Source organism: Mya arenaria, chromosome 4, assembly GCF_026914265.1.
Source record: "Mya arenaria isolate MELC-2E11 chromosome 4, ASM2691426v1".
NCBI classification, from domain to species: domain Eukaryota; kingdom Metazoa; phylum Mollusca; class Bivalvia; order Myida; family Myidae; genus Mya; species Mya arenaria.
Window position 1 is genome coordinate 71,920,394 of NC_069125.1, and position 12,787 is coordinate 71,933,180.

General features: G+C 37.2%; 1 protein-coding gene across 14 annotated transcripts in view; it reads right to left on the reverse strand.

Moving 5' to 3' along the window:
* Nucleotides 1-12,787, reverse strand: part of LOC128231494 (titin-like) — a 59,130-nt gene that overhangs the window by 18,845 nt on the left and 27,498 nt on the right. For 9 of the 14 annotated variants that reach the window (XM_052944395.1, XM_052944399.1, XM_052944397.1 and 6 more), the window contains 2 exons: nt 9,588-9,633; nt 3,099-3,122 (listed from right to left, as the gene is read on the reverse strand). In XM_052944395.1, coding sequence (XP_052800355.1) covers nt 3,099-3,122; nt 9,588-9,633 — 70 coding nt within the window. Of the gene's footprint in view, nt 1-3,098; nt 3,123-9,587; nt 9,634-12,440; nt 12,519-12,787 lie in introns of all 14 variants that reach the window. The other 5 variants (XM_052944392.1, XM_052944391.1, XM_052944390.1 and 2 more) reach the window with 1 other exon arrangement.

A 12,787-nucleotide genomic window follows, 5' to 3' on the forward strand; every position in this document is an offset into this window, starting at 1 on the left:
TGATACTGTGTGAGTATTCCCGATTCAGCTGTTGGTTTGATAATCCCTTGAGCAAAGGCTTTATAAAAAGTAAAACAGAAAACTGATCAGCACTTGAATGCCATGATGACCATTTACTGAAGGTACCATCAAGCTGAAAAATGAGACAGACTTTCAAAGCCAAAGAGTTGTTTTATAAGAAATATTCAAAGCCTTATCAAACATTTTATCAATGTCTATGAAACCTGAAATATTACTAATTTAATACAGGTGAGCCCTCCAATTTACAAGTCCCGTTATAATGAGATGTTGTGTGATATGAGTGTCTGAATGTACATTGGCTTCGTCAACATTCCAGGGCGAGAGTCAGCTGTTCTTCAGGCTTTTCCTCTTTGTCAGGAAGTCTGAAACACTGCCAGAATAATCATCCCTTCCAAACAAAGAGCTGGTGGATTGTCCTCACTGGAACTCATACAAGCATGACCTCATCTATGGGTCAGAAATGATACAGAGATAGAAATATGGTGGAAATCTTTTATAAAATCATCCATTGACACCATGTGATGTAGGAGAATGACTGTCTCAGCAAAACCAATTATACAAATCAAACAGAGACAGTCTTCCTGACATTTACTAACTGTCTGAACTCTGCATCATCATATACAACAATATATATAAGTGTTCATTCTGTACTTCTTTACTTTTTTGAAACCATGACAGTAGTTGAATGATAACCATTCTTAATCTAGCAACAAGTGACCATGTTAATGATGAATGTGTCTTGGCATTAATTACAATTCAGTCCATGATAGGCCAATGACCATAAATAGTAATTGCATGGTTATAGAAAAACCTGCAGTTTAGCAGTACAAACTGGTCAAACTGCATGCTGTATTCTGTATTGAGGCAATGGATATTTCTTTGCATGTTTGTTAATATGCAAAGTGTGACCTCATTGCATCCGATACTGTAACATATATGTCTGAAATGACTGTACTTGTTTTGAATTGTAAGTCTCCTCTGATGTGCCTGTATTTTCTAGAATGATTAATGGCATGTCAGATGTCCTTGTGTTACTCTTCTGTCTGTGTACAATGGAAGTGATGCCCTGGACAGTGTAATAAACTTGACTTATCTTGGCAGCAGAGACATCCACTTGAGCCTCCATAGTAATTACACATTCCACGCATTGCAGACAAACAAAACATGGCAAGCATTAATTAATTAGTCACTCTATCAGCCCTGCCAAACAACACACACATTTCATGTAAGAGGAAACTTAAATTAAAATGAAAATGATGCTCTTGATGAGGCACCTTTTTTCTTAATAATAGTGAAACTACATGAGGATGCTGCATAGTACCCTTGCCACTGTGAACACAGGAAGCAGCGTCACCTTGCCACTGTGAACACAGGAAGCATAGTACCCTTGCCACTGTGAACACAGGAAGCAGCGTCACCTTGCCACTGTGAACACAGGAAGCAGCGTCACCCTTGCCACTGTGAACACAGGAAGCAGCGTCACCTTGCCACTGTGAACACAGGAAGCAGCGTCACCTTTGCCACTGTGAACACAGGAAGCAGCATCACCCTTGCCACTGTGAACACAGGAAGCAGCGTCACCTTGCCACTGTGAACACAGGAAGCAGCTTCACCTTTGCCACTGTGAACACAGGAAGCAGCGTCACCTTGCCACTGTGAACACAGGAAGCATAGTACCCTTGCCACTGTGAACACAGGAAGCATAGTACCCTTGCCACTGTGAACACAGGAAGCAGCGTCACCTTGCCACTGTGAACACAGGAAGCAGCGTCACCTTGCCACTGTGAACACAGGAAGCAGCGTCACCTTGCCACTGTAAACACAGAAAGCATAGTACCCATGCCACTGTGAACACAGGAAGCATAGTAGCCTTGCCACAGTAAACACAGGAAGCATAGAACACTTGCCACTGTGAACACAGGAAGTATAGTACAGAATATAGTACCATTGTCAATGTGAAAACAGGAAACATAGTGTCTGTGAAAATTTACATGAAGAAATCCATCTTACCTGCTTGGCCTATGGCCCCTAGGAATCCAAGCCAACGAGATGCCCAAATTACCAGCCATGCCCATACAGCAAACACTGGCTCAAATCCTAGCCCAACCATTTTGTCATTGCCTCAAATGATTTCTCTCAAATTCCTGACAGATGTACACCATATAATGACCAAGAGCATTAAAAGAAGCCAGAAAATCCGAGCAATAAATCTTCTATGAAAGACAAAACTGTGCCACTTACAAGTAGAAGTCAAGTTGCTTAAGTCAACATCTAAAAGTGTTTAAATTTGTAAGTGTACAGAACATAAAAATGTTTCAAATTCATGTTAACTTATCACAGGACTCCTGAATTCTGTCCTTTTCTACAAGATACATGGTATGTGACAAGGCCAGGGTGTAGGACAGGCAGTATACAAGGCATAAACACTGCCATCAAAGCAGCCACTAACCTCATCATACACATATTTATCTCAAAGACTGTAAACAAAAGTGACATCTTCACTGAAAATGGTCAAAGTAAATGCCTGAACAAATTTTCAACAAGGTCGGAATGCAAGATAATTCTTTAACCCAAAAAAGGTCAGATATATTTTAAAATTTACAATTCTCAGAATTTAAAAAAAGGGTGATCACATGGTTTGATATATAAGATTACGATTTATGAATGGCTTCAAATTTTTATGACTGATTTTAAAAACCTCAACAGAATAAGGTTATACAGTGGCATATGCCACAAAGAACCTTGAAATGTTCAAAGACTCTCCTAAATACCAATACAAACCAGACCCCTGACACTGCAAATTGAGCATGAAGTCAGAAAAGGGAGATAATTTTGACAATCATAATTACTTCCTGAGTAGTAGTGTAATAACCCAGGAGTACTTTCCCTTACATAAAGAGTTGCACTGCACTGGTACGTGACATATATAAAGGGGAGTTACTGCATTTATAAGTAGTCATAAATTGTCTCTGCAATTATCTTTCTTTTGGAAAAAACGAGGAGTGTACAGTTGTTTCTCATTGAGTTCTGCAGAAGGTATATACATACAGACAAAATGTAATTAAAACCTTCCTTACCTTCATCTTGGCTCGACTGGGTTTCTGAAACAGAAAATATACAAGTAAAAATCTAGCAAGAAAAAAACATACTACGGTGAATGTAAGTGAACCAAACATAATGGTAATGGATTACCTTATAAGTCAATTCAACTTCTGTAACATATTTTTATTACAATAGTTAAGGCAGTGATAGTGCCCTGTTTGATCTTATAACATCTGCATCAGATCACATTGAATCAAGCGACCCAAACTAAGGTGCTTTGCCAAAGCCTGACATCTCACAACCATTATTACAAATGTCAAACAAAGCTTCTCAATATTCAGTTTGGAGGGATTCTTCGTAAGAAATAGAACACAGTTATAAAAGCAAACATGTCTATATAGTTTTATGTCTGTGCCCCATTTACATTTGATAAGGGCTTTTAAAAAATAATAAATTGCCAATTCAGCTACCCAGCACAACTAAACCTAGAGCAGTATGTATTGACATGATGATATTGTCCATTGTATTGTTGATAGCAAACTGATAAACCTCACAAAATCTGTGTTAATTGTTTTCAGCCCTCAATTTATCCTTCTGTATGTAAGTTTGATTACAATAAAAGGTTATTAAACAAACCAGTAGATGTAAATAGTAAATATAACTGAGATAAAACTTATAACAAGTACCAACACTTGAAACATCTGAAAGTAAAGATTATCTGACTTGTTCTGATAAGCCTTGGGAGGGATACAATCACAAATGGTGTATTGTATGTCTTTGTTAAACAATAGATCAATGCACATACAAGACACAACTGATACACACATTCTGTTTCAAGTGGGCAAGGTCTTATGCAAGTCCAAGCTTTACCTAAGGGTTCCGACAGGTTTGAGGGGAGGTGGTATATATGTCCTTGCATGACCCAAGGGGTGGTTTATATGTCCATATCTCAACCAAGGAGTCCCGACAGGTTCGTGGGGAGTCGGTAAATATGTCCATGTCTCACCCAAGGTTCCCAACAGGTTTGTGGGGAGGAGGTATATATGTCCATGTCTCACCCAAGGTTCCCAACAGGTTTGTGGGGAGGAGGTATATATGTCCATGTCTCACCCAAGGTTCCCAACAGGTTTGTGGGGAGGTGGTATATATGTCCATGCCTCACCCAAGGGGTCATGACAGGCTTGTGGGGAGGTGGTATATATGTCCATGTCTCACCCAAGGGTCTTGACAGGTTTGTGGGGAGGTGGTATATATGTCCATGTCTCACCCAAGGTTCCCAACAGGTTTGTGGGGAGGAGGTATATATGTCCATGCCTCACCCAAGGGGTCCTGACAGGTTTGTGGGGAGGTGGTATATATGTCCATGTCTCACCCAAGGGGTCCTGACAGGTTTGTGGGGAGGTGGTATATATGTCCATGTCTCACCCAAGGGGTCCTGACAGGTTTGTGGGGGGGGGGGGGTATATATATGTCCTTGTCTCACCCAAGGGGTCCTGACAGGTTTGTGGGGAGGTGGTATATATGTCCATGCCTCACCCAAGGGGTCCTGACAGGTTTGTGGGGAGGAGGTATATATGCATCACCCAAGCATCCTGAGGTTTGAGTCAAACTAGGGACACTCTTCAGACCCTCCAATGAGGACACTGGCCCAGAAAAATGTTTCTCCCATGATTAATAGCACTTAAAGGTATTATTTCTAACAAGTTAAAGTAAATTAAGTATTAACTCAGAGAATTACAGTTAAGTTCTAAATTCTCCTTTTTCCAGGAAATAAAGAGCAAAAGACAAAAGATTAACTATTATGTTTGAGAAAACAATCATTAATAGCTTATAACCATGATCTGTCTGCAAGATGTTGGAACATCTCCAGGAATGTATGCCTACATCAACCTGTCACTACCATTTTTGTGGGGGTAGGCTAGAATCAGATGAGATCATGGGGAAAAGCATGTACTGTATTTCTTTTAAACAGATCAGTAATCAAACATCAGATATTGTGGTTCTAATGGCATTAACTCAGATAACATGGCTTCAGAAGAAATGAAAGTCAAAGTTTTAATCCATCTGTGCATAATGATAATCACTGTCAAGAGTTGTATGTATATTGAAAAACCTATAACAGGGTTTGAAGTATTAACAGTGCATGCTGAAACAAGGGTTTAGTCTATTGTCATGTAACATCTGCTTCAAAACCCTATGTTCCATTACTTTCTATAAGCATTATATTTAAAGTTTAAGAAAAGAATAAAAAAGAATTCAGACAGAATAATGAAGCTCTACTCAGATGATAACATGCCCCACATTTCAAGCACCATGAGTAATATTTATTTCTTATGGATCTTGTTTATTACCAGACAAGTAGAGCCTCACACCTGAGTTCTGAACAAATTTCATTTAATAAATATATTTTCTCAGTTTTATTTCCTTGAATCATTTACCTGACTGGTTGTGGCCGGTCTGCAGGGATATTTTCCTTGACCGCACATACTCACTAGAGCCAGGGTGCCACTCACTATCAAAGTATCCATTCTCCATGTTTGGTCTATCTATTTCATGTACTTGGATGTATCTCTTTTAACACATTAACTATGTTAACTTATAGGCGCTGCCCAAACCTTGTTAATTTCCATGTAACATAATGTAGGAGTCTTAACTTTTGAACAAGCAATGAGCTTGAGCATGCTTGAACCAGTGATTTATTTTAGGTGGTTTCCTTGAGCTGTCCTTATTTATATGAAACAAACTTCGCATAGGCTATAGAGTCCTCCCATGTGATGGGACATTATCTATGAAATATGTAACAGTTAATGCTCACAAATCCACAGTCGAATTCTTATCTTGTACAATTTTATATTTTGTCCTCACATTATGATTGCCAATGTTTGTCTGGAGCACTTGAATGGGGACAAATGCCAGTATGATCAACAAAACTTCATGTCATTAATTTCCTATGTAGTCATCAGATCAGGGGAGTGTATCATTACTGCCCGCAGTTATGTCCACCTCATTATCCTAACTCAAGTCAGCATTCTAATTGTATCATTACTGCCCGCAGTTATGTCCACCTCATTATCCTAACTCAAGTCAGCATTCTAATAATACTTGCACAAGACAACATTGATATTCCTCAATACAGATTTTGCTTTAAGAGCACAAAATTGGTCTAGTTTAATTGTCCTCACATAAACTGAAAGTTAAATAGTTATATGGATTGGTGTTCTGTTTGTATAACTTAATGTGCACAATTTTGCTTAATCTTGTAACTTGAACCTTGCACAACTATAAACCAGATAACTGTAATTAGGATATCACAGTTTTCAAAATTACATTTTGTTCATTATAAATTATGACTCATGTAATAATCTGAACTTAACATGAAATGAATGACAAGTTTTGGAAGTTATTTCCTTATTCATTTAAATTAAGCAAGAGATAGCAGACACATGTGTCATCTTTTGATGAATAAATTTAATAAGCAAACAATACTTCTGGTTTGGAACCACTCCAATTTGGCACCAATATTGACTCATTAAACCGGTTATTTAAACACGTCCTAATAAAGTTATCTCCCCTGCATTGTTTTATATCAGCCTTTGAACAGCTTATCAGCTGGCAATACCTCTTTTACCATGTTTAAGTATATGATTAAGGTCAAGGTCATAGATTGGATATCAAGAAATAAGTCCTTTGTCATTGTCCTAATTTCACTTTAACAATATCATTGTATCCTCAAATTTAACCACCAAAAACTTGAAGAACATTATATAATCAATCTAACACAAAAACATTATAATTAGCCATATTAAACACCAGTTTCAAGCACACTACTGGAAATATCCATCTGCATATCTCGGTTGCCAGTCATACCTTGAGCTACAATATTGAACCAATATGCTTTACTTCCATATCAATACATTATAAAAGTCTCTTTTCATGTCGCCTGAACAAGCTGTTAATTATTTATAACTATAAAGTTTCTGTTAAGACTAAATTACAACTCATTTTAATCTAATAACACACTTATCCTGCAGACATTTGATGTCATTTGGTAAATAAAAATGTTAGGAATAAGTGAATGACACAGATATTTTTAAATGCTGGCTGTATGTTGTCAACTGTCTATTATAGCATGCACAGCATACAATTTAACAGTTCAAGGCAATGTACCCTCATATAGGAGCTGTTTAGCGTGATTTTAACCAGTTCAAGGCAATGGGCCCTCATATCGGAACTGTTTAGCGTGATTTTAACCAGTTCAAGGCAATATGTACCCTCATATCGGAGCTGTTTAGCATGATTTTAACCAGTTTAATTCAATGCACCTTCATAGCAGAGATAACTTCCTCACTGTTAAACAGTTCAAGGCAATGCACTATCATAGCAGAGTTAACTACCTCACTGTTAACTAGATCTTGGCAATGTACCCTCATAGCAGCAGAGTTAATATGCTCACCGTCAACCATGCAGTTCAAGGCAATGCAAAATGAAGAAAAGCGAATAAGCTCACTTTTAACCAGTTTAAGACAAAGTTCCAAAGAATAAGAGCCAATTACCTAAATTAACCAGTTCAAGGCAATGCTCCAATGAAGAAGAGCTAATCACCTCACTGTAAACCAGTTAAAGACAAAGTTCCAAAGAAGAGGAGCTAATTGCCATGTTTCTTGGTAGATGAGCAGCCAAAGAACCTCACTGTGATATAGAAGACAAAGGACCTTACTGTGATACAGAAGGCAAAGGACCTCACTGTGATATTGAAGGCAAAGGACCTCACTGAGATATAGAAGGCAAAGGACCTCACTAAGATATAGAAGGCAAGGACCTCTCTGCGATATAGAAGGCAAAGGGTCTCACTGTGATATTGAAGGCAAAGGACCTCACTGTGATATAGGAGGCAAAGGACCTTACTGTGATAAAGGAGGCAAAGGACCTCACTATAATGAAGAAGGCAAAAACCTCACTGCTATATAGAAGGCAATGGACTTCACTGTGTTATAGAAGGCAAAGGACCTCACTGTGTTATAAAAGGCAAAGGACCTCACTGTGATATAGAAGGCAAAGGACCTTTCTGTGATGCAGAAGGTAAAGGACCTCACTGTGATATAGAAGGCAAATGACCTTTCTGTGATGCAGAAGGAAAAGGAACTCACTGTGATATAAAAAGCAAAGGACCTCACTGTGATAATAAGAAGGCAAAGGACCTCACTGTGATATAGAAAGGCAAAGGACCTCACTGTGATATAAAAGGCAAAGGAACTGACTGTGATATAGAATGCAACAGACCTCTGATATAGAAGGAAAAGGACCTCACTTTGATATAGAAGGCAAAGAACCTCACTGTGATATAGAAAGGCAAAGGACCTCACTGTGATATAAAAAGGCAAAGGAACTGACTGTGATATAGAATGCCACAGACCTCACTGTTATATAGAAGGCAAACGACCTCACTGTGATATAGAAGGCAAAGGACCTCACTGTGATATAGTAGGCAATGTTATACTGAAGGCAAAGGACCTCACTGGGATATAGAAGGCAAAGGACCTCACTGTGATATAGGAGGCAAAGGACCTCACTGTGATATAGGAGGCAAAGGACCTCACTGTGATATAGGAGGCAAAGGACCTAACTGTGATATAGAAGGCAACGGACCTCACTGTGATATAGGAGGCAAAGGACCTTACTGTGATATAGGAGGCAAAGAACCTCACTGTGATATAGGAGGCAAAGGACCTTACTGTGATATAGAAGGCAACGGACCTCACTGTGATATAGAAGGCAAAGGACCTTACTGTGATATAGAAGGCAACGGACCTCTCTGTGATATAGAAGGCAATGGACCTCACTGTGATGTAGAAGACAAAGGACCTCACTGTGATATAGAAGGCAACGGACCTCACTGTGATATAGAAGGCAAAGGACCTCACTGTGATATAGAAGACAAAGGACCTCAATGTGATATAAAAGACAAAGGACCTCTGTGCCTGTGATATAGAAGACAAAGGACCTCACTGTGATATAGAAGGCAACGGACCTCACTGTGATAAAGAAGACAAAAGACCTGTCTGTGATATAGGAGGCAAAGGACCTCACTATGATATAGGAGGCAATTGACCTTACTGTGATATAGAAGGCAACGGACCTCACTGTGATATAGAAGGCAAAGGAGCTCACTGTGATATAGAAGACAAAGGACCTCACTATAGTATAAAAGTCAAGGACCTCACTGCTATATAGAAGGCAAAGGACCTCACTGTGATATAAAAGGCAAAGGACTTCACTGTGATATAGAAGGCAAAGGACCTCACTATGATGAAGCAGGCAACGGACCTTACTGTGATATAGAATGCAAAGGACTTCACTGTTTTCCAGTTTTAATGAAGTCAGCAGCAAGTAACTTCAATGTTAATCAATTCAAGGCAATGTACATTGATTTGAAATGAACCATGTTTAAAGAGAAAAGGACGTCCATATAAGTATACTTGCCTCTTTCACGTGAACACTAGATAACAATATGAAATATGTCTTACCTTGTTGAGTTTCAGCCTGTACCTCAGACATCCGGGTCTCGGGCTCCTGTGAAGTAGAAATACAGGCACCTTTGTTAGTCCTTAGCGCCGCTGGCTTAAGCCCATATTTCAAAAACCCAGCCATTCTGGGCTTATCAGTATAATAACAAAATTAAATGTACAAGTTTACAATCTCTATGTAAATCCAGTTTTTTTCCTCTTTACAAGAAAAACGAATTATCTTTCATTCAAGTCAGAAGATCTTTCTGCTTTTTCAATTAGTTCACTCATTATCATATTAATGAGTCTTCTTTTGCTTTAACTATAAACACTGGTAGACTAGTGACTATACAATTAAATGGTTCAATTAATACAATATTTTGATAAACATAACGAAAAGATCAGTGCTTGACTATCACTTGAACAATAATCAGACTCTGCTGATGGAAATTCACCCCTGCAAAACAATACCGATGCATTATGGAGTGGGAAGGTGGAAACATCAGGAAGCAGGAGAACTCAGGTACGTCAACATGTCAGCACATTCCTACTTCATATCACTATCCACTAATGCTACATCTAAAACACCTGCTGCCAAAACAACTTTTCATTTTTCTTCTACTTAACTACTGTAAATGACTGGTTATAAGACACACTTTTTCCCCTCAGATTTCAAGTTAAAAAATGCCTGCGTCTTAAAACCAGTAACAAGCTTTTTAACTTTTTTCTGAGGTCGATTCCAGGCCAAGCGTTTGTTTAGATTTATGTAGAAAAGGATGTTACTCACGTCATATCGATCAAGTTTATATGGGTTAAAATGGCAGTTGAAGATCGGGATAGGGTATATCGTAAGACGTTTATAATTTAAAAAAAATATTGTAAGATTAAAATTATTCAATATTATTTTGAATATAACAATAATTAAACATGCATATAAAGAAACAAAGCTGTGCACTGTCAAAATATTTTTTGTCAGTCATATGATGGTGTGAATAACTCGCACTGCCTTTCAAGCAGTTTAACATACCAATACTACAAACTGTTGCGATAATGGTCTTGTTTTTTCGCACTTTGCCACGTTCTTTATTCTTTTCTGTAGGTGTTGACATTTTGAGAATAAACCCTTACAATATAAGATTTCTGCATTACTAAACTTTTCTTTCTCGACAGGTTATCGTTTAACAACGAAACATATTTTGCTTTGTATTAGTATTGTATGGTTTTAAAAATAACCTGCATCACCATTTTCGCGAAAAAAAATAATTTGTCACTATCATGGTGGCCGATTGTGGCAGACGATTTTGACATTTTTTCTATGCGTCCTATAACCCAAAACATAGATTAAAAGTTTTTTTCTCAGGTTTTTCAAGGATTTTTTTGCCTGCGTCTTATAACCCCTATCGTCTTATACCCAGTCATTTACATAGTATTACTGTGGACTTTTTTTACACTTAGCAAAATTCCAATTTGTATATATAGTATATATACAAACACTGCATAGAACTGCTAGTGTTGCAATATATATACAATTTATGATAAACTTGCACTAAATTGAATGAACAATTTAACATATTTAGTGAACAACATAAGGAATAGATTACCTGCAAATATTTTACTAAAATTATAAATATTCCTAAGATTTTAGTAAATTCCTTAGAAAGCCACTGCAGTTTCCCAACTTCACCACTGAAATTGAGTGTGAATTCTGTCTAATTCACTGACTTAATGATATTTTGCTTTCTTAATTATAATAAGCCTCTGGTTAAAACTGGTTTTACAGCAAAACTTTAGTCAAGGACTTGGCAACCACTGGAAATGCCTTCAACATGAATTAACTGCTTCTGAATGGTTTTCAAAGGTGAATTTCTTAGCAACTACCTGCATTGTTTAGATCTGAACAAATAGTCACAATATACTGATTCTCAGTGGAGTTAGACATAGGAGTACAACCATGCAAACTCTATGCATTCACCATGCAAGATTGTCCGAATATAGTGTCCAAAAAGGAGTATAAATTAAAAGTTTAAGGTGTCAAAATATTCATGGTATACACAATCATTCAAGACTGTTCCAACTTATTCTGGAAAAACAACTTAAACACAAACCAATTTCGTTACATTTTTTTACATGTACACTATTTGTATCTTAAAACATTCATACATACGTACTTTAATGCCTTTCAAAAAGTAGTTACTAATGCAGTGACTCAAGTATTGCACAAATTGCACATATAACAATTGCATTCCAACACATTGGCAAAGACACAAAAGTAAGTAATATAATAAGATGTAGGCATTACATTTCCTGATTAAATCCAAAGAAGTCATTAGAGAGATGAATGAGTTATATATGTTGTTTACACCAATCGAGTTATCTATTTTGAACATGTAAGGAATTTACAAAAGTATGATGATGATGATGATTGATGATAATGATAATTGAGATGGCGATGATGATGATGATGATGATGATGATGATGATGATGATGATGATGATGATGATAATGATGATGAAAAAGATAACGATGATGTTGATGATGATGACTTTTAAAGAGTGTGATTATCTGGCATAGTAATATATAAATATTTGGTACTATTAGTTTGTTATGAACATAAACTTATGATTTATTTAGCCAAATTAATGCTACTTGTATTTGTTAATTCTGATACAATGATAACTTTTCCAAATATGTATAAGTCAGAAGTACATTGGCTAGTTTGAAATTGACCTTGTATCAAGCATTTATTTTTATCTCTTATAAACAAGCGCAGCCTATATTTAATTTTGAATAGTGCAAGTACAACTTTGATACAAGGTCAATACGTGAGTGAGAGTGAGAAAATTAGCACGTCCTGTGACAACACACGCAGTTACCTCTCTTGTGGCCCCAGAAAACGTTACCGAAGGCTCAGTGGGGCTTAACACTAAGAAACTTGTTGATTTGTATGTCACCTGTACATGCAGAGATCAGCTATAATGCACATATATGAACGAGCTGACGTAATCTAAACATATGCAGCAAAACAACGTGCTTGAAAACGATTTTAAATATCTTTAACTGTCATGATATATTCAAAATCAATGAAATGTGCATGATTTAGCTAAAAGCTATAAAATGCTAAGTAAAACATTATCAAGGGGAAATACACAAGGTGTAAACAGAAATACTTCAGAATGAATTACTTCCCCTCTACTGCAAAAAAACAAGAAAGCATAAATAT